Genomic DNA, 21,879 nt, shown 5'->3' on the forward strand with positions numbered 1-21,879 from the left:
GATGAGTTGGTCCAGTAATGTTTTGCTTAACCCCAAAGGAGTTTAATAAATCTGTAAACGCAGCCCCTAACGCATCATTTTGATTATCTACGTGTATGTTAAAATCTCCAACAATTAATGCTTTATCGACATTGACTAATAAGTCTGAGAGAAAATCTGCAAACTCTTTTAGGAAATCAGCGTAAGGCCCTGGCGGTCTATATACGGTAGCCAAGGCTAAAGATAATAGGGATGTTTTTCTAACATCTAAGAGCGCAACATTTAGGCAAGGCAGGCAAGGCAAGTTTATTTATATAGCACACTTCATACACAATGGCAATTCAAAGTGCTTTACATAGAAGAAATTAAAATAAGAAAAAGAAATAAGAATAATTAAAACAGTTTAGAAAAATAAAAAATAAAATACAGTACAGTACAAACAGTCGGATGAACATTGGCACAGTGCTCATTCAGTAAATGCATAGCTAAACAGATGTGTCTTGAGTCTGGATTTGAAAGTGACTACAGTAGGAGCACATCTGATCTCCTCTGGAAGCTGGTTCCAGCTGCGGCTGGCATAATAGCTAAAAGCAGACTCGCCATGCTTAGAGTGAACCCTTGGTATTTCTAGCTTATATGATCCTAATGATCTGAGTGATCTGTTGGGTTTATATTCAGTGAGCATATCTGCAATGTATTGAGGTCCTAGGCCATTGAATGATTTATATACCAGTAATAATACTTTAAAATCAATCCTAAATCTAACTGGGAGCCAGTGTAAAGACCTGAGGACTGGTGTGATATGTTCATATTTTCTGGTTCTGCTCAGAATCCTGGCGGCAGCGTTCTGTATGAGCTGCAACTGTCTTATGGTCTTTTTGGGAAGGCCAGTGAGGAGTCCATTACAGTAATCCACCCTGCTGGTGATGAAAGCATGCACAAGTTTCTCTAAGTCTTGTCTGGAAACAAAGCATCTAATTCTTGCAATATTTTTCAGATGATAGTATGCTGATTTAGTTATTGCTTTGACATGACTACTGAAACTAAGGTCTGACTCTAGTGTCACACCAAGATTCCTGACTTGATGTTTAGTTGTTTGACCCCTAGAGTGAAGGTATGCGTTCACCTTGAGAACTTCATCTTTGTTTCCAAATACAATGACTTCAGTTTTGTCTTTGTTTAACTGAAGAAAGTTTTGACACATCCAACTGTTGACTTCATCAATGCATTGGCACAGCACATAGTCAATGGGGCTGTAATCGTTAGGCGATAGGGCTAAGTAGATCTGTGTATCGTCTGCATAGCTGTGGTAAGCAATTTGGCTCTTTCTCATTATTTGGCTCATTGGGAGCATATACAGGTTGAACAGGAGTGGCGCAAGAATTGAGCCTTGAGGGACTCCGCATGTCATGGATGTCCACTCAGACTTATGGTCTCCTATACTCACATAATAACCTCTCCCATCTAAGTATGACCTGAACCATTTTAGGACTATCCCAGAAAGCCCCACCCAGTTTTCCAGCCTGTCAAGAAGTATGTTATGATCGACAGTGTCAAATGCAGCACTGAGGTCGAGTAGTACCAGCACTGATAATTTGCCTGAATCAGTATTTAAGCGAATATCGTTTATTATCTTTATAAGCGCTGTTTCTGTGCTGTGGTGCGGTCGGAAACCAGATTGAAAATTGTCAAAGTATCCATTCGAGCATAGGAATTTGTTCAGCTGATTGAAGACAACTTTTTCAATGATCTTGCCTATGAAAGGAAGATTTGAGATCGGCCTATAGTTGCTTGATATGGTCTTATCCAGATTGTTCTTTTTCAGGAGGGGCTTGACAACTGCAGTTTTCAGGGAGTTTGGAAAACTCCCAGAGAGAAGTGAGGCATTAACCACTTCTAGAAGATCTGCTTCTAAACTGTTTAACACACTTTTGAAAAATGATGTGGGAAGTGTGTCAAGAGCGCAGGTTGATGTTTTAAGGTGCTGTACGGTTTCTTCCAAAATTTTGCCATCAATTTCTTTGAAGTCAGACATAGTAACTACTTTCTCAGGTGGTCTGATCTGTCTGACCTCAGTGCAACTCAAGGATGTGCTGATCACCTTTCTGATATTATTGATTTTCTCAGAGAAGAAAGAAGCAAACTCACTGCACTTGTTGTCTGAGAGCATTTCACTGGGAATCTGGCTTGGGGGTTTGTCAGTCTCTCTACAGTAGCAAAAAGAGTGCGTGTGTTGTTTAAATTACTGTTTATAATAGTTGAGAAGAAAGTCTGTCTAGCTTTGCCTAGTTCCATATTGAAAGCATGAAGGCTGTCTTTGTAGATGTTATAATGGAGTACAAGTTTTGTCTTCCGCCACATGCGCTCTGCTTTTCTGCCTTGTCTTTTCATATTTTGCACTGCTGTTGAGTTTCTCCAAGGTGCTTTTTGTCTGCCACTCTTCTTCCTGACTTTAACAGGAGCAATATCATCAATTACACTTTTAACTTTTGAGTTAAAAGAATCAAGGAGAAAATCAACAGAGTCTGCAGATATGCTTGGTGTTAAGGATATAGCCTTCATAAATAGTACACTAGTGTTCTCATTTAAGCATCTCTTCTTGACAGACACAGATCTGGCTTCAGTGGCAGGAGAGATCAATATATCAAAGAAAATACAGAAATGATCAGACAGCGCTACATCCTACTGCAGTTCATTGGAACGAAACCGTAGCAAAGCGACATCTAGTGTATATATCTATGCGGGTATAGATGTATACACTAGATTTCGCCTTCGCTACTGCAGTTCATTGGAACGAAACCGTAGCCAAGGCGACATCTATGTATACATCTATACTCGCCCGCGCCGTCAGACCATTTGGACGTGTGCTGTTTTCAAGAGCTAAAAACTATATAAATACTGTTCGTTTTCTCACACAAACCGCTCGTTTCGTGTCTTAGGCCATCAATGTGTACTTATGATGGGGAATTGTTTCATTTGGACGATAGGGAATTGTTTTAATTTGGACTCTGTGCTTGAGTTTTGAGACAGTGACCACAGACCTGCATTATATGACTGACAGACAAGAACGGTTTGACCTAAAAATATCAAAATTGAAACTACTGCGGAAACAAAGACACCTACATCTTGGATGCCCTTGAGGTAAGCTAAAACATATCAAAAATTAATTTCAAAGTGAACTATCCCTTTAATGACAATCGATGAAATGTTTAGACCCTTACTGATAAGTAAATCTAGAGTGTGTCCACGAGTGTGTGTGGGTCCATGTACATGCTGAGTCAGATCAAAAGTTTTTAAAACACTTTTGATTTCTTTTGCCATATTGTTCTCTGCACTATCTATGTGGATGTTAAAATCTCCAGCAATGGCAAAACAGTCAAACTCTGAGGTAATTGTAGATAACAGTTCTGTAAAGTCCTCAGCAAAGGCTGGAGAGTATTTTGGAGGCCTGTAAATAATGAAAAGTAAAATGCGTGGAGCACCTTTTAACACAAAACCCAGATATTCGAAAGACAAGTAATTCCCAAATGATATTTGCTTACATTGATAGATATCTTTAAAGAGCAGCTAGACCCCCACCTCTCTTAACAGCTCTGCAGACACTCATAAAAGTAAAGTTAGGAGGGGATGTTTCATTGAGGATTGTTGCACTGCAGCTGTCTTCTAGCCAGGTTTCATTTAGAAGCATAAAATCCAGGTTGTTTGTGGTTATTAAGTCGTTGACTAGAAGTGATTTATTTTTAAGTGAGCGGATGTTAAAAAGTGCTAACTTAACAAACTTACTTTTCCCCACAGCAATATTAGTTTGACGTGTAATAGGCACCAGATTAGTTGGGTTTGCTGTACAGCTATTGAAGGCCTTAGACTTTCTATCTTGTAATAGAACAGCAATAGAGAAAGATACAGGCACACTGGGTTCCCGCTTGTTTTGTAAACATTTGACAAAGTTACTGTTATCAAAACGGGGACCCGACACATCACTGAGAGCTGGTATCAGTTTTTTTTGGTTCACCTCGAGCAGATGGAGGAGGGTGTGGGCCCTGGCAGGGTTCAGCTGAGATTAAGTCCGTGAGCAGAGGTTGTTGTGGCAGAGTGGTGTTATCATTGTCCTTGTGTGATATGTCAACTGCATGTCCATTTTGCTGCTGAAGTGAAGTCCCGTGGTCATTCATACTGTGTCCAGGTGTGTGTGTGCCGTTCAGATTGAGTGGATTGGCACAAACTGCAGAAGGATGATTTAGGGAAAAGTAGATATTGTCCTTTAACACTCTTGAACCAAGTTTGTTTGGGTGATGGCCATCCCGATGAAACAGTTGTCTCTGACTCCAGAATAGATTGAAATTGTCAATGAAGTTTACTCCTTTTATATTGCAGGTTTTTTGCAGCCATGTATTAAGCCCAAGTAACCGTGAAAACCTGTTTGTTCCTCTTGCTGGGAGAGGTCCACTGATGAATGTTTGAACTTTCAGTCTTTTAAGTGTTTCAAAAAGTTCATGGAAATCCTTCTTAAGGAGTTCTGACTGCTCTTTGTGAATATCATTCTTCCCCACATGTATGATGAGTCGATTTGCAGTTTTATGTTTCATCAGAATGTTCTGAAGTTCCCTGTTTATATCAGAAGTTGTTGCTTGTGGAAGGCAGCACGTAGTTGTATTCCTGCTGCTAATGTTTCTGATTATGGAGTCCCCCACTATCAGAGTCCTGGGCTCGGCTGCGCTCTGAGCTGAGTGCCGCTGTCTGCTCGACCTTGAGTGCCAGTTAGCATCAGTGTTAGCCACTGGCCCATTCAGTCTGTGTTCGATCACATTCATCACGTTTGGGGATTCCTCATTTACATTCCTTAGTACTTCAAATCTGTTCTCAAGATGTATAGGCGGTGGTAGTAGACCAGTGTTTGCAATCCTTGTCAGAGCTGTATCTGGGGTAGAGGATGCTACTGCGGCAATATGTCATGCTCGTGACAATCTGATGTCTCGAGTGCCTTTGGGTATAGCTCCCAGTTTGTGCCATCGATTAGTAAGTCGATCGGCTTGTTTCTCTATCTGTCGAGGAGTACTAGTTTCATGGGACTCACCGGTATGCTGAGGGTGTCCATGAAGAAGCTCTGTTGTGTGCTTCGTCTGGTTTGGTGGTCCCGTAAGTAACTTTGTTTCAAGAACTGCAATCCTTTGTAAAAGTCTGTGGCAGTTGGTGCAGCAAGTAGATTCCAGAAGAGGCATTTTCTCTTATCCTTGAGGCAGTTGTGTTTTACTTTCCCGGTATGTAAGCTGGTCGGGTAAAAGAATTCTCAGTTTTTGTAGTAATCCAAACTTTGTCGTATGAGCACTGTGCTGATTTGCTGAAGTTAAAATTAGGTGATAAAAGGAAATAAAATAAAGGAAATAAAATATAAAAAAAATAGGAGATAAAATGTAAAAGCGATAGAGCAAAGCGCGGAGCAGTAAGCAAGAGCGTCCGAACAGTAGCTGAGCAGGAAGTCAAGTCCAAGTACTTCAAACGAAATAAACTTATAACCAGTTTTCTGAGTAACATTAAGAAAATCTCTATAGATTGTTGCAACACCGCCGCCACGACCAATTAGATGGGGCTCATGCTTATAGGAGTATCCTGATGGAGTAGACTCATTTAGACCGAAATAATAATTTGGTTTAAGCCAGGTTTCAGTAAGGCAAAGTACATCGAAGCTATTATCTGTGACTATTTCATTTACAATAACTGCCTTAGGTGTGAGTGATCTAATGTTTAGAAGACCTAGCTTTAGAAATTGTTTTTGTTTACTAATAGCAACATTTTCTGTTTTAATAACAATTAGATTTTTCCTAGATCCTGCAGTAGATTTATTATTTGATCGCACTAAACGAGGAATAGACACAGTTTCTATGCAATGTTCTACACTAGTATTTATATCAGTTAAAGTGGTGCAGCAGAGACTATGATTTGGACTTTTGGTTACTAGTCAAAAGGTATTTAACATTTTGGAGATGTTATCCGACAGAAGATCCGCTCCGAATCTGCTTGGGTGTAAGCCATCAGCACGGAAAAGCCTAGGACGCTCCCAAAACAGATTCCAGAACTGGAATCTGAAAGTAAAAAAAGTAAACAGAAAGTAAACTGGTCTAAAAGTGAGGCATTGGTGTGTGGTAAATGGGATGGTGATCCTCCTAGTTTACCAGGAGGGCTGTCCTGGAAAAATGATGGAATTAAGTATCTGGGAGTTTATCTTGGGAATGATTCTATGTTACAAAAAAATTGGGAAGGTATTTTAGAAAAAGTAAAAGGGAAGTTAGAAAAATGGAAGTGGCTTTTGCCGAAGATGTCATTTAGAGGGAGAGTTATAGTCATTAACAATTTGGTTGCATCAATGTTATGGCATCGATTGACTTGTATTGATCCTCCTATTGGGCTTTTGGCAAAACTACAAGCCATTATAGTAGACTTTTTCTGGAGTGGATTTTACTGGATTACCCAGAGCGTACTGTTTCTCCCCACGGAGAAGGGTGGACAAGGACTCATACATCTGGCCAGTAGAAGAGCGACGTTTCGATTGTTGTTTCTACAGAGATACTTGACGGGACAAGAGAATGTGGTCTGGAGGAAAGTAGCTGATATAATCTTTAATCAAGTGAGTGGATTGAATTTGAACTCAGGACTCTTTTTAACAGACTTTGGCAAACTACAGATTAATACATCGATTAAATTCTACAAAGGACTTTTTAATGTCTGGCAACTTTTTAAAAAACAGAGGCAAAACACAACATCTCTGTACTGGCTGCTTGAGGAACCTCTTGTTCATGGAGCGAGGTTGGATGTGGCTTGTGAAGCCACACCAGGACTATCTCAAATACCGTATTTTCCGCACTATAAGGCGCACTTAAAAGCCTTTAATTTTTTCAAAAAACGACAGTGCGCCTTATAATCCGGAGCGCCTTATATATGGATCTGGCGCCTTATATTAATGTCTGTAAAACAACCGCTGACTTAAACCTTGTTTATACTTTCGCCTGGCACCGGAGCGCGAGCCTCCGCTGACTGCGCGCGCACCTCCCCAAACAGACGAGGCATTTATACTTGACGCAACTGTTTTGTTTTAGACTGAACACCAGACCATACAACTGATTTAGATGCGCAAACTGGGTGCCGGTGTGATGAGATGTACTAATATCCGTCTGCTCGGGCAGATTCGGCTCAAAGTCGTGCATCTTCGGATGCGGAGGCGCGCGCGCTGTTACAATGACGTCATTTTTCCGCGTGCGCGCCTCCGCATCCGAAGATGCACGACTTTGAGCCATAGACTGTAAAAAATAAAAAAATTCTGTATTTTTTTACGAATCTGCCCGACCAGACGGATATTAGTTTTTTATTACCTTCGCGCTCATGCGGACGCGTCGAGTATAAACAAGGTTTTACAGCTCAGCCACTTGTTTTTTCATATTTTTTTGCAAGTGGCAGATCTTGGTTTACATTTGGAATTTGGATGTGATCTTAGGTTTGTAAAGGTTGGTTACCACTGCATAACGCAAACCCAGTCTAACGTTTGACAGCAGTGTCTTCTATTCTATGCGCCTTATAATCCGGTGCGCCCTATATATGAAAATAGTTCTAAAATAGGCCATTCATTGAAGGTGCGCCTTATAATCCGGTGTGCCTTATAGTGCGGAAAATACGGTACTGTGTTCATCCAAAACATTAAAGTTACATCATTTAATGGACATTGGTGGTCCTGAGCTATGTAATTCTCAAGCTGTGGTCTCTCATTTGGGAATTCATTCTGTACGACAAGTTGGAAAAGTGTTAGAGTTATTATTGCAAAGGTTGACAGTAGAATAAAAAATGTTGTTGAAAGAATATTATAACGGCAAAGGTTTAAGGGTTTAAGTGTTTTTTTTTGGATTTGGAAGGTCTGGAGAATTTGAATTTTCAAGATGTTCAAAGTAAAGTGTTATATAAATGCTGTGTAAAGATCTTAAACAAAACAATTCTTAATGAACGAAAATATACAGTGTGGAGAGAAAAACTGGGGTTGGAAGATGATGTTAAACCTGTACGGAGAATTCTTTATAAACCACCATTAGAAAAGCACACTGGTGATCTTCAATGGAAAATATTGCACGGCACAGTTGCTGTTAATGCATTTGTGAGAGTTATTAATTCTAATGTGTCTGATGAATGTCCTTTCTGTAAAATACGGGAAACGATTTTTCACTGCTTTTTAGAATGGTTAAGATTAAAGAATTTGTTTAGTATACTGAAGTTAATGTTTTTTAATTTTGGTGAAAATTTCTCCATTCAGAATTTCATTCTTGGTCCACGTTATAGAGCGACACAAAAAAGTAAATGTCAATTGCTAAATTTCTTGATTGGACAAGCTAAAAAGAGCTATATATATTTTGAGAAAGAAAAAACTAGAAGGTTTAGTGGGGCAGAAAGTTGAGACTTTTTAAAAATTTGATGAAAAGTCGGGTTCTGATTGATTTTAAGTTTTATAAGCTGGTTAATGATTATGAAGGTTTATTGCAAAGGTGGGGACACAATGAAGCTATTTGCACAGTTGTGGATGGAATGTTGTTTTTTGATTTGGTATTGCAATAAGTATTAGGATACGGAAGAAAGGATAATATGTGACAAGAATGTGATTAGAATGTAACAATTACAGTGTTAAGCTCTGAGAAATAAAAGTTGTTGTTAAAAACTCAAACTCTCCTCCTGTATCTCTCTCAGCTGCTGCCTCATCTCTGATGTGGACTGCTCAGTGTCCTCTAGCTGGAGTCTCAGTGCGGTCAGCTCACACTTCTTTTTTTACAGAGGGGTAATGGTTGATGATGGCTTTATGCCAGGCGCTGGGGTGATCAGAGAAGAAAATGAGGTTGCAGACTTCTCCAGTTTTGAACAGATCTGCAAACAGAGTCTCTGGATTGTTTGTCAGAAGTTTCTGCTTATAGGTTTTTCTTGCGGTGTCAGATTTCACCTCAGAGGGATACTGTATGGTGGTGAGGGGGGAGCTCATTTGCATATGGCAGTGGGCTGATTGCAGCTGCTGCTCTGATTGGCTGATTCTCTCTGCCTCAGTTAAATTGATACATTGAGGAACGTCAGAGTGTGGGCTAGCCATAGCTTTAGCTTTTTAGCATTTTTAGCTTATAAAAATATAAAAAGATAAATTTTCTGCCCTTATATTTGGAAAAAATAAGCAAACAAGCCCAAAAAAGGTTTCCAGTGCAATTTTAGTTGTACTCACTGCTTCTCCCTCTGTGGATAGGTGGTTCTTTTCCTGTTTTAAACTTTCCCTCCAATTTTCCAGCAGGCCTGTTGCTAGAAGTCTGATCTTCTGAACCTCTGCGTTGATTTTTTGTGTTTAAAAATAAAAATACTAGTTCTTTTCATCAAATTTCAGGTCTGTATGTGGTATTCTTCTAGATTTTGTAGATTTTCGGTTTATTTCTTTTCTCAAAATAGCGAACAAAGAAGAAAATCTAAGAGCTCATGCAGATCATGGCTTCTTTTTAGATCATCATCTCTCATCTCTCTCTCTCTCTCTCTCTCTCTCTCTCTCTCTCTCTCTCTCTCTCTCTCTCTCTCTCTCTCTCTCTCACTCACTCACTCATTCACACACACACACACACACACACACACACACACACACTCTCTCTCTCTCTCTCTCACACACACTCCCTCCCTCACACACAGACACAGACACACACATATCACAAATGATGTCATATCACAAATGATGTGTATGAACACCGGTAAGCATTAGCCTTGATAGAGACGTAGATAGTAGTCGTGTCTCCTTCATTGCGTATTTTTATATATCCCTCCACTGCATACTGTAACCCCTTTTGCCTCGATCTGGAGGATATCGCAGAGGTATTGCACCAAAAAAGGTCACTGACATGCACGGGTATACCTCTTCCCGTCAAGGCAATCTGTCGCGCTGGTCGTGTTTGACCATTTGTTTGTCGGATATAGCAACAGTAACTAAGGGGGGCGGGGCTCGACGAAAGGCTAATTGTGTTTTGCCTATGATAACATCGAATTAAAATAAAATAATTAAGTGTGGACTAGTTGTGCTTTGCTTCATTTTGTCACTTTGCAAACTGCATGCAAAAAGAAAAAACTAAATTGACAACAAAAAAGAATCTTATTCGCTATTTTTTCAAAGGCGACCGTTATTTAGAACTATCACTTTACTGTTTCCATGGTGACGCATCATTGCTAGTCACGTGACACACCGCAACCACAATAACGCTGAATGACTGATGATCTGCTTTTGTTTCCTTTTCCCTTTTTTTTATTCAAAATATTCACAAATGTGTTAGCTATAGCATGACATATCTGGTATTCTGATTGTCAAATATGTGCAAGTGGATGTGTTTTGTTGTTTAAACACCTTTACAACAATCACGTTAGTTTGAGCTATATGCACGATGCCGCCATGTTAGTTTGTGCCGTTCAGAGAATGAGTGTGTGTGGTTTACATGAAGCCTCTAGTAAGGGTTTCACTGAGGAGGAAAAGTCCCTCAGGAAAGGGATTTCTTTAAGAGCGTTGCAACAAACATCTCAACCGTCACTCTTACCTATGAACTTCTTTTATTTATTTTAGTTGTTATAATTGCTGAGGAAAACAAACTTTTCATACTATGTCATAGTAATATAATTTATCATTTACTCTGGTCATATTTTGAAATGTCATATTTATAGTTTTAAATGTAAATAAAATAAACTGATAAGTGAGTAGACTAGGTAGGCTACTGTACCTTTACTGTGGCGATCAGGAGACGTCCGCTATGCGCTCTGGCTCTGACCACAGCTTATACACACTCTGCCTCCTCTTTCAGTGAGAATTTTAAAACTATATAACTTTATACAGTTTATATATATCTTTTTTTTTTTTTTGTAATGTAATGTAATGTATACATTTAATATACCTTGCGTTATTCTGCCCTGACATAAAATGACTAAATAAAGTAACAGTAACTGGTGTTTATAATAGCGCTGCCGAGGGAGTGACAGTAAATTTGACGTTTCTCTATTCTGGCTGCCTTAATCCATTTCTCTATTTTTATTTTATATTGAAAAAATCGTGGGAATTCAATAGTGGATGTGTTCTTTCACTATTAGATAAAATGGCAAATTAATAAGTTTACCCTGCTATTATTCCAGTCAAGGAAATGTAAAAAGGCTTGTCACAGTTATGTGCTATTGGACATCCTCAAACAAGGTTTGAATAAATAAATAAATAAATAAATGCAATATCTGGCTGTATGTTGTTAAAGTCACACTCCGGATGTTTGGGGTCTTTTTTGACCCCATATAGGATCTATAATGCCCCACTAGACCATAAAACCGATAACTTGTCATGAAAATCACAGAAATGATGAAGCAACACTATACTACAAGCAGTGTTGTAGTCGAGTCACCAACTGTCGAGTCCGAGTTGAGTCACCATTACCTGAGTTCGAGTCCGAGTCGAGTCTCGAGTCCCCAGTGTTCGAGTCCGAGTCGAGTCATCAAGGTTGAGTCTGTGTTATATTTCAAGACTGCCTACATTTCTCTACTCTGGCACCTTTAAAGAGCTGATATAATTATAAAAGAGGGTCTACATTAAACAAAAAATGACACCACTGTGTTGACAAATATAAATAATAAATAAATAAATACAATATAAATAAATATAAATAAAAACTTTTGATTTCAATAATGTAGGCTATTAGTAGGCTAAATGTTAAAATTAACATTAACAATGCTGTAGAAGTGCAGTTTATTAATAGTAGCCTAAATGTTAACTAATGTAGTTAACTAGAGTTTAATAAATGGAACATTATTGTAAAGTGTTACCAATTTGTTATACACCGATTTAGACGTCTCGTGAGTTCGTTGTTGGACAGATGGACAGTTGTTTTAACCATTCATTGAAGTGAATCGTTCAAAGGAGTCATTAGTTCGCGAATCGGACGTGTTATTAATGGACGTGTAGCCTACGGCACGCTTTGTGTGATTATCTCGGCAGTTTAGGACAGGACAAGATTTGTGTCAACACAGAAAACATTTCATCACTAGATAGGTCTTTTCGTTTATTGAAATTGTGGCTAATGTCAGCTGAATGTGCGGAACGCTTTTCAGAGAAGATAAGGCAAACGTTGTTGTTGTTTTTTCAGCACAATTCACACCTCGCGGTAATTCAGGAGAAAAAAATCTCTGAATGATATACGTGAAACTTCGGTCTTCCGACCTTTTACTATCGTGTCAACTGATTTTGATTAATATTAGAGGAGGGAGCACCGCTCGTGTTGTTTGAAGACAGTGAGAGCGCGCGCGCGTGGCTGAGGCTTTCTCTCTGCTCGTTCTTTTATGCAGGAAAAAAAGAGATCCCGTCCGGTCTTGGAGCCCAAAACAGGAAAAGTGTAACATCTTATATCAAATTTTAAAACCTATTTAGTCAGAAACTTCATCTAACGTCATTCATTTGATGAATGCTCAAGTCCGATTTTATATATCCTCGAGTCCGAGTCCAAGTACGAATCAGTCCGCGAGTCCAAGTCAAGTCACGAGTCCTGAGAATAGAGTCTCGAGTCGGACTCGAGTCCAGAGAATAGGGACTCGAGTACTCCATCACTGACTACAAGTACAATGTTAAATGTGCACACACACACACACACACACACACACACACACACACACACACACACACACACACACACACACACGCATTACCATCCCCCTGTTTTAAGTCTCTGTTGTGTGATCAAACAACCTCTGGTGTTATCTTTGTGGTTTTCCTTGTGTGAATCACGATGTCTCGTACTTTTTTGTTTTTGCTCACTCTTCTGTGTATGAACCTGGAACTATTCATCTTCACACTCCGGCTCTAAAATGCCGATCTCCTCTCATCGCCTCTGCAGATTTCCCCCTCTAAATGGTCCTGCTTTAAAACTATTTACCTAGTTATTTCTTTTTTTTAATGCTGTAACAAAACTATGTGTTGTTCCATTTGATCATTTCTAAATACAACTTTTAAAGCCTGTTTTGTAATTGTATTGTCAGTCATTGTATTTAGTCTTGCCCAGAAGATTACAACTCAAAAATGTGTAATGGTAAAAACTAGACAAATCTTTCATATTTGCACAGTGTCTTATCTGACTGCCATGTGGTGCAGCGGTTTGAACACTGGGAACAGTTTCGTAATGTCTTGTCACCAGGGTTTGAAAATTAACTTTTTCACTCCCCAGACAATTTGGCTACAAAATGTTTAAGTTACCGGCCATTCAGAACTTCTACAGTGTCATCGCTAGTGTTGTCAAAGTACCGGCACTTCCGTCCCAAGTCAGTGCTGAAAATGTGTCGATTCCAGCATTTCTGTAGTACCGGTGTCGTGCCGAATTTTGACCCCCACCGAATTATTACCCCTCTACTATTGGTAGGTTTAGGATTAGTTGTGGGGGAGGGGTTAGGATTAGGGGTGGGGTTAGGATTAGGCAATCAGGTACTGACTTCAATGAGGGGGGTAATAATTTGGCAGGGGGTCGAAATTCGGCACAACACTTTCGTGTTTTTATCTAAATGCGGCTCCAGACTAACTTTTTTACTTGGAGCACTGTCTGTAGCCGATATATATTAGTGTCTGTGTATATTAAACTGCAAAAAGACTATTTAAATATTAACCCTGCATGTTCTGCTTGTCTCTGTGTGAATGAATGGTGCAGATGCGTGGTTTCATTTACCTCAAACACACACTGAAGCACGAGTGACACTCACGCTGTTTTCAGTCTCTGCTGCCTCACGATATGACATGATGAAATTAATCTCCAGAGCCACTCTGAGAGTCACTTTATGAGCATTTTACTGTTTAATCTGAGAAAAAACTATCGTAATATCTCACACACACAAACAGACACAAACACACACAGAAACTCATAGCGGAAACCCGTCAAAATAAAAGTTTGGTTTAACTTGAAGAAATTGACAGAAATAATTATATTAGGCTACTGTACAGTAGATTTAGCTACGTCTCAATGGGATTTTTTTATAATCAATATTTACATTTAAACAGCATGTAGCCTTTAATGCTTATGTATTATTTACTTATGATTACCATCATAAATAAAGTAATTGAATTGAATTTAATATTTTTTTCAAATAGTTAAATAAAACAGAAAAATAGTTCAAACAGATTTTGCTGTGGTACCGAAATTGGTACCGGGAACCGTAAAATTGTAATGGTATCGGTGCCACTTGACCTGTCAGTCAACCCATCACCGTTATATGCGCCTGCCACTCGACCAGTCACCATTATAAGCGCCTGCCACTCTTATTTGCCATCTCATCTTACATTTTATTCGCTTTTTTTGACTCCGATTGACACGCTGAAGCGAAAAGCAGACGAAGAGTCTTCACTACATCGATTTGTTTGTTTTATAGGCTATTTTATTTCATTTTATTTACAGAATATTGCAGAATATCAACATTTAAGGATGAGGTCTTTGAATTTGCAACAAACAAAAAAACTTGTTCAGGCAAATAACAAAATTTAATCTTAATTAAAATAAATAGAAATTAGTGCATGGGGTTTTACCAATCTGTGATTCTACCAGTGGCCGTTAAAAAATCAACACCGGTATGGCAAATCCAACACAAATGGACTCATATACTGAATTTAGAGTGTGAAATTAACAGCATTTTAATGATTAATCTAAAATATTAAAATAAAAGAGAGGACACGGCAATATTTTCCACTTAGTTGTTATTTTGCCAGTTTTTCACACAAACATCTAATGCGAAAGATGGGAGCTATAGGACATATTAGGTTGACACAACCGTAATTTCTACATAGACCTTTATCAGAATATCGATGACAAGTAGCCTAATAATTATGATCTACCTTAACAACAATTTGCATCAAAAAATAGTAAATAAAATAAATTCAAATAGATAGGCCTAGGCTATAAAACAAACAAACAAACTGATGTAGTGAGTAATCTTCGTCTGCTTTTCCCTTCAGTAAAGTATCAGGCAGTAAAAGTGAGAGATTTTGAGGCAGACGCGATACTAAGTTGTGGCTGGCGCGATGGTTTTGTTTTATGAACAAAAAGAGGAATAAATATAAGATAAGATGGCAAATAATGCTGTGTTTATACATGTGCATTAATCGGAGTGTCTGGTACATGAGAGATCTTGAGGCAGGCGCGACGCTAAGCTGATGTGACGCGCGCTCCATTATGGACAAAAAGAGGGAATAAAATATAAGATAAGATGGAGCAGTATTTTACTGTCTGTTTGCACACATGCATCAATCAGAGTGTCTGGTAGATTTCAACAGTGAGAGATCTTGAGGCAGGCGCGACGCTTAGATGACGTGACGCGCTCCATTATGGACAAAAAGAGGGAATAACATATAAGATAAGATGACAAATAGATAAAGAACAGGATTGCACTGTCTCTTTGCACATGTGCATCAATCGGAGTGTCTGGTAGATTTAAACAGTGAGAGATCTTGAGGCAGGTGTGACGCTAAGTTGTGGCTGGCGCGACGCTGATAGGTGACGTGACACGCGTTGGTTCACAGACATGTTCGAGAAGGTTTTCTGTTTGGGTGATCAGTGTGAGATGGGGTCTCTTAAAGAGAGTTGGGAAATGAAGGAGGAAGTTCCAGCACTATGTCTTTGTGAGGTTTCTACAGCTTCTATAGTATCAGAGTCTATACATTATTTTCTCAACACATTCTCACTATCAACTCGTCTGGATGCTTTGTCAGGACTGCTTGGTGTCACTTTTTAACACACTGGAACCCCTTCAGTGTTCAAAAACTATTAAAAACTCTCAGTCTCCCTAACATACACACCAGCCAGGATGATTCTTACTGGTCCACTTACTTGAGTTTGTCCAGTGTGCAGTCTGGATGGTTCATTGCATCAGAGAGCAGCTTCACTCCTGATTCTCCTGGGTGATTGTAGCTCAGATCCAGCTCTCTCAGGTGTGAAGGGTTTGAACTCAGAGCTGAAGCCAGAGCAGCACAACCTTCCTCTGTCACCAAACACTGAGATAATCTACAACAACAGTAAGTGTTCATGTCAGTGTGCTTCATTTTTAGAGAATATACACTACAATAAACAATACGGCTCTTCAACCCATCGATTATCTTTACAGGGACCTCTGATTGATTGCAATTAGTGATGTTGAGATTACCCAATTTCAAAATTGACCGTGATTACAATGGTCACGTTCTTAAACAGTAAGAATTTGGAAGATATGTTTAAAAAAATAAACATAAATAATTAGTCTTTCAGACTTGTGTGTGGCGCGCCCTCTGTCTGGATACCCTGTGAGGCTGTTACTATAGTAGCTGAGTTCACTAGGTGATTGTCTAGGTAAGGCAGGGTGTGTGCAAATCAACTTTCAGCACATGTGAATCTCTCAAATTGAAAAAATGGTGGAACAATGCAATCTCATGTACTTGCCGAAGAAGCAAATTAAATAAGCTATTGGGGCATTCTGGGTATCTAAACATGATTCAGGAATAGTTAAAGACAGGTATGCAATATGCAAAACATTCAGATGAAAAGTGTCAGCAAAAGCGCATCTAATATGTACAGCAAACACATCTAATATGTACAGCACCAGTGGGATACCTGGACTGATTGCACAAACACCTGTTCCCCATTTCATGGACTATTTAAGCTCTGAGCACGCTAGGCTAAGTGCAAAGTCTTGTTTTGCCATGGCTAACATTTCTGAGCATTTTTCCCAGCAAAAGCAGCGAACACATCTAATATGTACAGCACCTGAGGGATCATCACCATCCACACCCAGATGAAGGTAATCATTTTGCAAACATAATAAATAGCCTGTTACTTACTCCTATCAAATAATTGCTACAAGCTTTGTTATTTTGATAAGAACAAGGTCTTAACTTTCAAATTAAACATTCTGACACTTTTTAATGCATATTGTGGCTATATGTATCCTTATGTGTTTGCAATGTGTGTGTGTGTGTGTGTAAATGTATTGTAATGTACAATGTAAAGGGACCTTGAGCTACGGAAAGGCGCTATCTACATAAAACTTCTAAGTACCTCAGTATGTTGAGTTGACAGTTTGGATTCTTCAGTCCAGCACTGAGCAGCTTCACTCCTGAATCCTGCAGGTGATTGTAACTCAGGTCCAGCTCTCTCAGGGGTGAGTTTGATGATTGTAGAACTGAAGATTGTAGAACCACAACTTCACAGTGCTGATCAGTTAGATTACAGGCTGTTAATCTGAAAAAAAAAGGAGTACTCTGGTTATAACCCTCATGGAATAAAATATATATTTTCATACATTTATGATCAATACATGAACTAGTTATATATTGCGTTAATATATTACAATACAGGTCCTTCTCAAAAAATTTGCATATTGTGATAAAGTTCATTATTTTCCATAATGTAATGATAAAAATTAAACTTTCATATATTTTAGATTCATTGCACACCAACTGAAATATTTCAGGTCTTTTATTGTTTTAATACTGATGATTTTGGCATACAGCTCATGAAAACCCAAAATTCCTATCTCAAAAAATTAGCATATTTCATCCGACCAATAAAAGAAAAGTGTTTTTAATACAAAAAAAGTCAACCTTCAAATAATTATGTTCAGTTATGCACTCAATACTTGGTCGGTAATCCTTTTGCAGAAATGACTGCTTCAATGCGGTGTGGCATGGAGGCAATCAGCCTGTGGCACTGCTGAGGTGTTATGGAGGCCCAGGATGCTTCGATAGCGGCCTTAAGCTCATCCAGAGTGTTGGGTCTTGCGTCTCTCAACTTTCTCTTCACAATATCCCACAGATTCTCTATGGGGTTCAGGTCAGGAGAGTTGGCAGGCCAATTGAGCACAGTAATACCATGGTCAGTAAACCATTTACCAGTGGTTTTGGCACTGTGAGCAGGTGCCAGGTCGTGCTGAAAAATGAAATCTTCATCTCCATAAAGCTTTTCAGCAGATGGAAGCATGAAGTGCTCCAAAATCTCCTGATAGCTAGCTGCATTGACCCTGCCCTTGATAAAACACAGTGGACCAACACCAGCAGCTGACATGGCACCCCAGACCATCACTGACTGTGGGTACTTGACACTGGACTAAAGGCATTTTGTCATTTCCTTCTCCCCAGTCTTCCTCCAGACTCTGGCACCTTGATTTCCGAATGACATGCAAAATTTGAACAACAGTCCAGTGCTGCTTCTCTGTAGCCCAGGTCAGGCGCTTCTGCCGCTGTTTCTGGTTCAAAAGTGGCTTGACCTGGGGAATGCGGCACCTGTAGCCCATTTCCTGCACACGCCTGTGCACGGTGGCTCTGGATGTTTCTACTCCAGACTCAGTCCACTGCTTCCGCAGGTCCCCCAAGGTCTGGAATCGGTCCTTCTTCACAATCTTCCTCAGGGTCCGGTCACCTCTTCTCGTTGTGCAGCGTTTTTTGCCACACTTTTTCCTTCCCATTTCCCACTGAGGTGCCTTGATACAGCACTCTGGGAACAGCCTATTCGTTCAGAAATTTCTTTCTGTGTCTTACCCTCTTGCTTGAGAGTGTCAATGATGGCCTTCTGGTCGGCAGTCTTACCCATGATTGCGGTTTTGAGTAATGAACCAGGCTGGGAGTTTTTAAAAGCCTCAGGAATCTTTTGCAGGTGTTTAGAGTTAATTAGTTCATTCAGATGATTAGGTTAATAGCTCGTTTAGAGAACCTTTTCATGATATGCTAATTTTTTGAGATAGGAATTTTGGGTTTTCATGAGCTGTATGCCAAAAATCATCAGTATTAAAACAATAAAAGACCTGAAATATTTCAGTTGGTGTGCAATGAATCTAAAATATATGAAAGTTTAATTTTTATCATTACATTATGGAAAATAATGAACTTTATCACAATATGCTAATTTTTTGAGAAGGACCTGTATAGTATATACAATATATGAACTATATTTACTATGTTACACTAATGTGTATTCACATTCAGTTACTTTCACTCAACTGAGTTGTTTCTGCCACACAAATTAATGAGCTGAGTTTGTGTGTAAAGTTAATTACTTAAGGGTGCAATGCTGAAAACATGTAAAGTCTAATTGGTAAAAAAAAATATTGTTGAGTTCAAAACTCTAGGTTTTTTTTTTTAACCACCCCTATTCATCAACCAATCAGATTCATACATTCAACAGCCGCCCGTAGTATAAATTTATATAAAGCAGACATTATTATTAACATTAATTAATGAATGAAAGTTAAACTCAAACCTCAGTATGTTGAGTTGACAGTTTGGATTCTTCAGTCCAGCACAGAGTAGCTTCAGTCCTGAATCCTGCAGGCGATTGTTACTCAGGTCCAGCTCTCTCAGGGAGTTTGATGACTGTAGAACTGAAGCCACAACTTCACAGTGCTGATCAGTGAGATTACAGGCTGTTAATCTGAAAAAAGAGAGGACTCTTGTTAAAAGGTTATGATCAGTCAAGAGTTTGCTAATAATGGAGAAGCTTTTGCGTACTGGAGAGACGTTAGAGAGCGGGAAGGCCTGGGTTGCACTTTTATTTTACATTACATGCACTTACATGTTCTTACTTTAGAAAGTACTGGGTAATATAAGGTAACTGCATGGGTTAAGGTTAGGTTTAGGGGTAGGTTCATAGTTAGTACCTAGTTAGTACCCAGTTATTGTAATTACTATTTTAACATATTAATTAGTTTATGTAATAAGTACATAGTATGTACAAGAGGAAAAGGACTCTAAAACAAAGTGCTACCAAGGCCTGAAAACGGATGCCGAGGTTGCTTTGTTTCTGTTCGATATGCAAATAACATAGTTTTTTTGCTGTTTTAAAGAACCAAGGTATTATGTTTTTGTTGCTGAAGCACAGCCGTTCCATCCATTTTTACTCAAACTGTCTGATGCACCAGCTGTTTGATGTTGAGTGTTTACGGTACGGTTTAAGATGGGATAGACAGGCATTTAAACGTGGGAGTTTGAATTTGAGTCCTGTGAGTCATGAAATTGCGCTGATTGACATAGTAACCATAGCAACATTATGGCTTCAAATAATGTTATGATTTTTGTTATATTTATACTTTAGTCATAAGTTTACAAAACACCTTGCAGAATGTAACAGAACGTTATAGAAATTGTTATTTATATTTATTTTTTTAATAAGAAGGATCATAAAAACATTGATTCTATTTGGTACTGCCCTGAAAAAGCTTTTCACATAACAGATGTTTAATAGCCTACTCCACAAGACAAAATACAAACACAAAATACAAGACAAATTACATAGGCTTGATTTTTAATATTGTGTGTCATTACCTGAATGATCCACAACAGCTTTTTTTTTTTTTTTTTTTTTAATGGTTGTTCATGAGTCCCTTGTTTGTCCTGAACAGTTAAACTGCCCAATGGTCTTTAAAAAAAATCCCTCAGTTCCTGCACATTCTTTGCTTTTCCAGAACCTTCTGCATATTTGACTCTTTAATATGGAGACCTTGAGTGTCCAGAAAGGCGTCAAATAAATCAAATGTATTATTATTATTATTAAAGGGATACTTCAGGATTTAGCATTAAGCTTTGTATTAGTAGAAAACCTGTAGTATTTTCAAATTACCATGATTTCCTCCCTCATATCCCCCTGAGAGGAGAGATTTATGTATTTTTTGTCTGGAAAAAATCCTCTGATGATGCAAATATTGTTATTTTGTGTCATCTGAGGATTTTTTTGGCCAGAGGCTAAAGACTACAGCCAGTAGGAGGAGCTGTCCTGCATGTTCTCAACCCGCCCATAGAGGGTGGGATCTCATTCACAGAATGTACAAACAGTGTCAGTCATATTTTATTTGGAAGCTAAGCTAGCAGGCTCTTGTTCTGTGGAGAAAGCTGAGTAGTAGGGGTTACCATACATCCTCTTTTTCCCGGACATGTCCGGCCATCGAGATGGGTTCTCGAAAATGTCCGGGATTCAGCTTTTGCTTTCTGCAGTCGCCATTCATTGTTTACATGCACACCTTTTGTTTCAATCTAACTGAATTCATTCCGATTAATGAATCTCGATGTAGTGTTTACATGAACGCTAACCAAGTGATCGGTTGATGTGAGTTTTACCATTGCTAAGAAAATACCCGCTCCTCTGTGAAAGATACGAGACCAGTACGTCTCACAGGTGCTGCTCATCAGTACTCACGCCACCGGCCTCGCGTTGTTCTCCCGCGGCCCTCAGCCTCGTCCTGCTCGCCACAGTAAACATGATGAATGGCGAGTGTAGAACGCAAAAACGAATCCCGGACATTTTGTGCAATCTCAAAAACCCGGGCAGACGGAGACTCACTAGTAGCTTAGCTTTGTTGTTTACAACTGCTCTCTAACCGGTAGGCATGGCTTTGGAGTGGCCTCCTAGGGCAGTGAAGCAAGTGCATTCTGAGAGTTGTTGTCTTTCATCCACATGAGCCAAAAATACATTTTCTGGCTTTTCTCAGTTTAGAAGGCTCCAAATTCAAAAATAATTTCACATTTCTACTACATAAATGACCCAATTTAAATACACATTTATCTTTCCAGAGGTGAAGTATCCCTTTAATAGCAGTGACTATGATTGTGAGATCCATTTTTTCACACTGGTGACAACTGAGGGACTCATACACAACTATTACAAACGCTGCAAACATAGTGATGCTCAAGAGGGAAGCATCTGTTAAGAGCCAGGGGGTAAAACTTTTTAACTTGATCATTTGTGTACAGATGTGGCCTTTAAAAATGCGCGTTTTCTCCCGCGGCATTCGGCAATTCGTCTCGCAGAATTCTGCAAGTGCTTTCGGGGGGCGCTACTTACAAATTCCCTCAATGTGTTTCGCTTCACAGAATATCCACCAGGTGGTGCATAAAAAACAACACAC

At 39.1% G+C, this 21,879-nt stretch overlaps 1 protein-coding gene across 1 annotated transcript in view; it reads right to left on the reverse strand.

The window, feature by feature from the left end:
* The window catches only part of LOC311295391 (NACHT, LRR and PYD domains-containing protein 3-like), an 83,299-nt gene that overhangs the window by 22,349 nt on the left and 39,071 nt on the right, over positions 1–21,879 (reverse strand). Inside the window, exons 4-6 of the mRNA XM_084416737.1 lie at positions 19,242–19,412; positions 17,046–17,228; positions 15,846–16,019 (exon numbers count right to left, since the gene is read on the reverse strand). Coding sequence (XP_084272863.1) covers positions 15,846–16,019; positions 17,046–17,228; positions 19,242–19,412 — 528 coding nt within the window. The remainder of the gene's footprint in view (positions 1–15,845; positions 16,020–17,045; positions 17,229–19,241; positions 19,413–21,879) is intronic.

This window comes from Rutilus rutilus, assembly GCF_951802725.1.
Source record: "Rutilus rutilus genome assembly, chromosome: 1".
Taxonomy (NCBI): Eukaryota; Metazoa; Chordata; class Actinopteri; order Cypriniformes; family Leuciscidae; genus Rutilus; species Rutilus rutilus.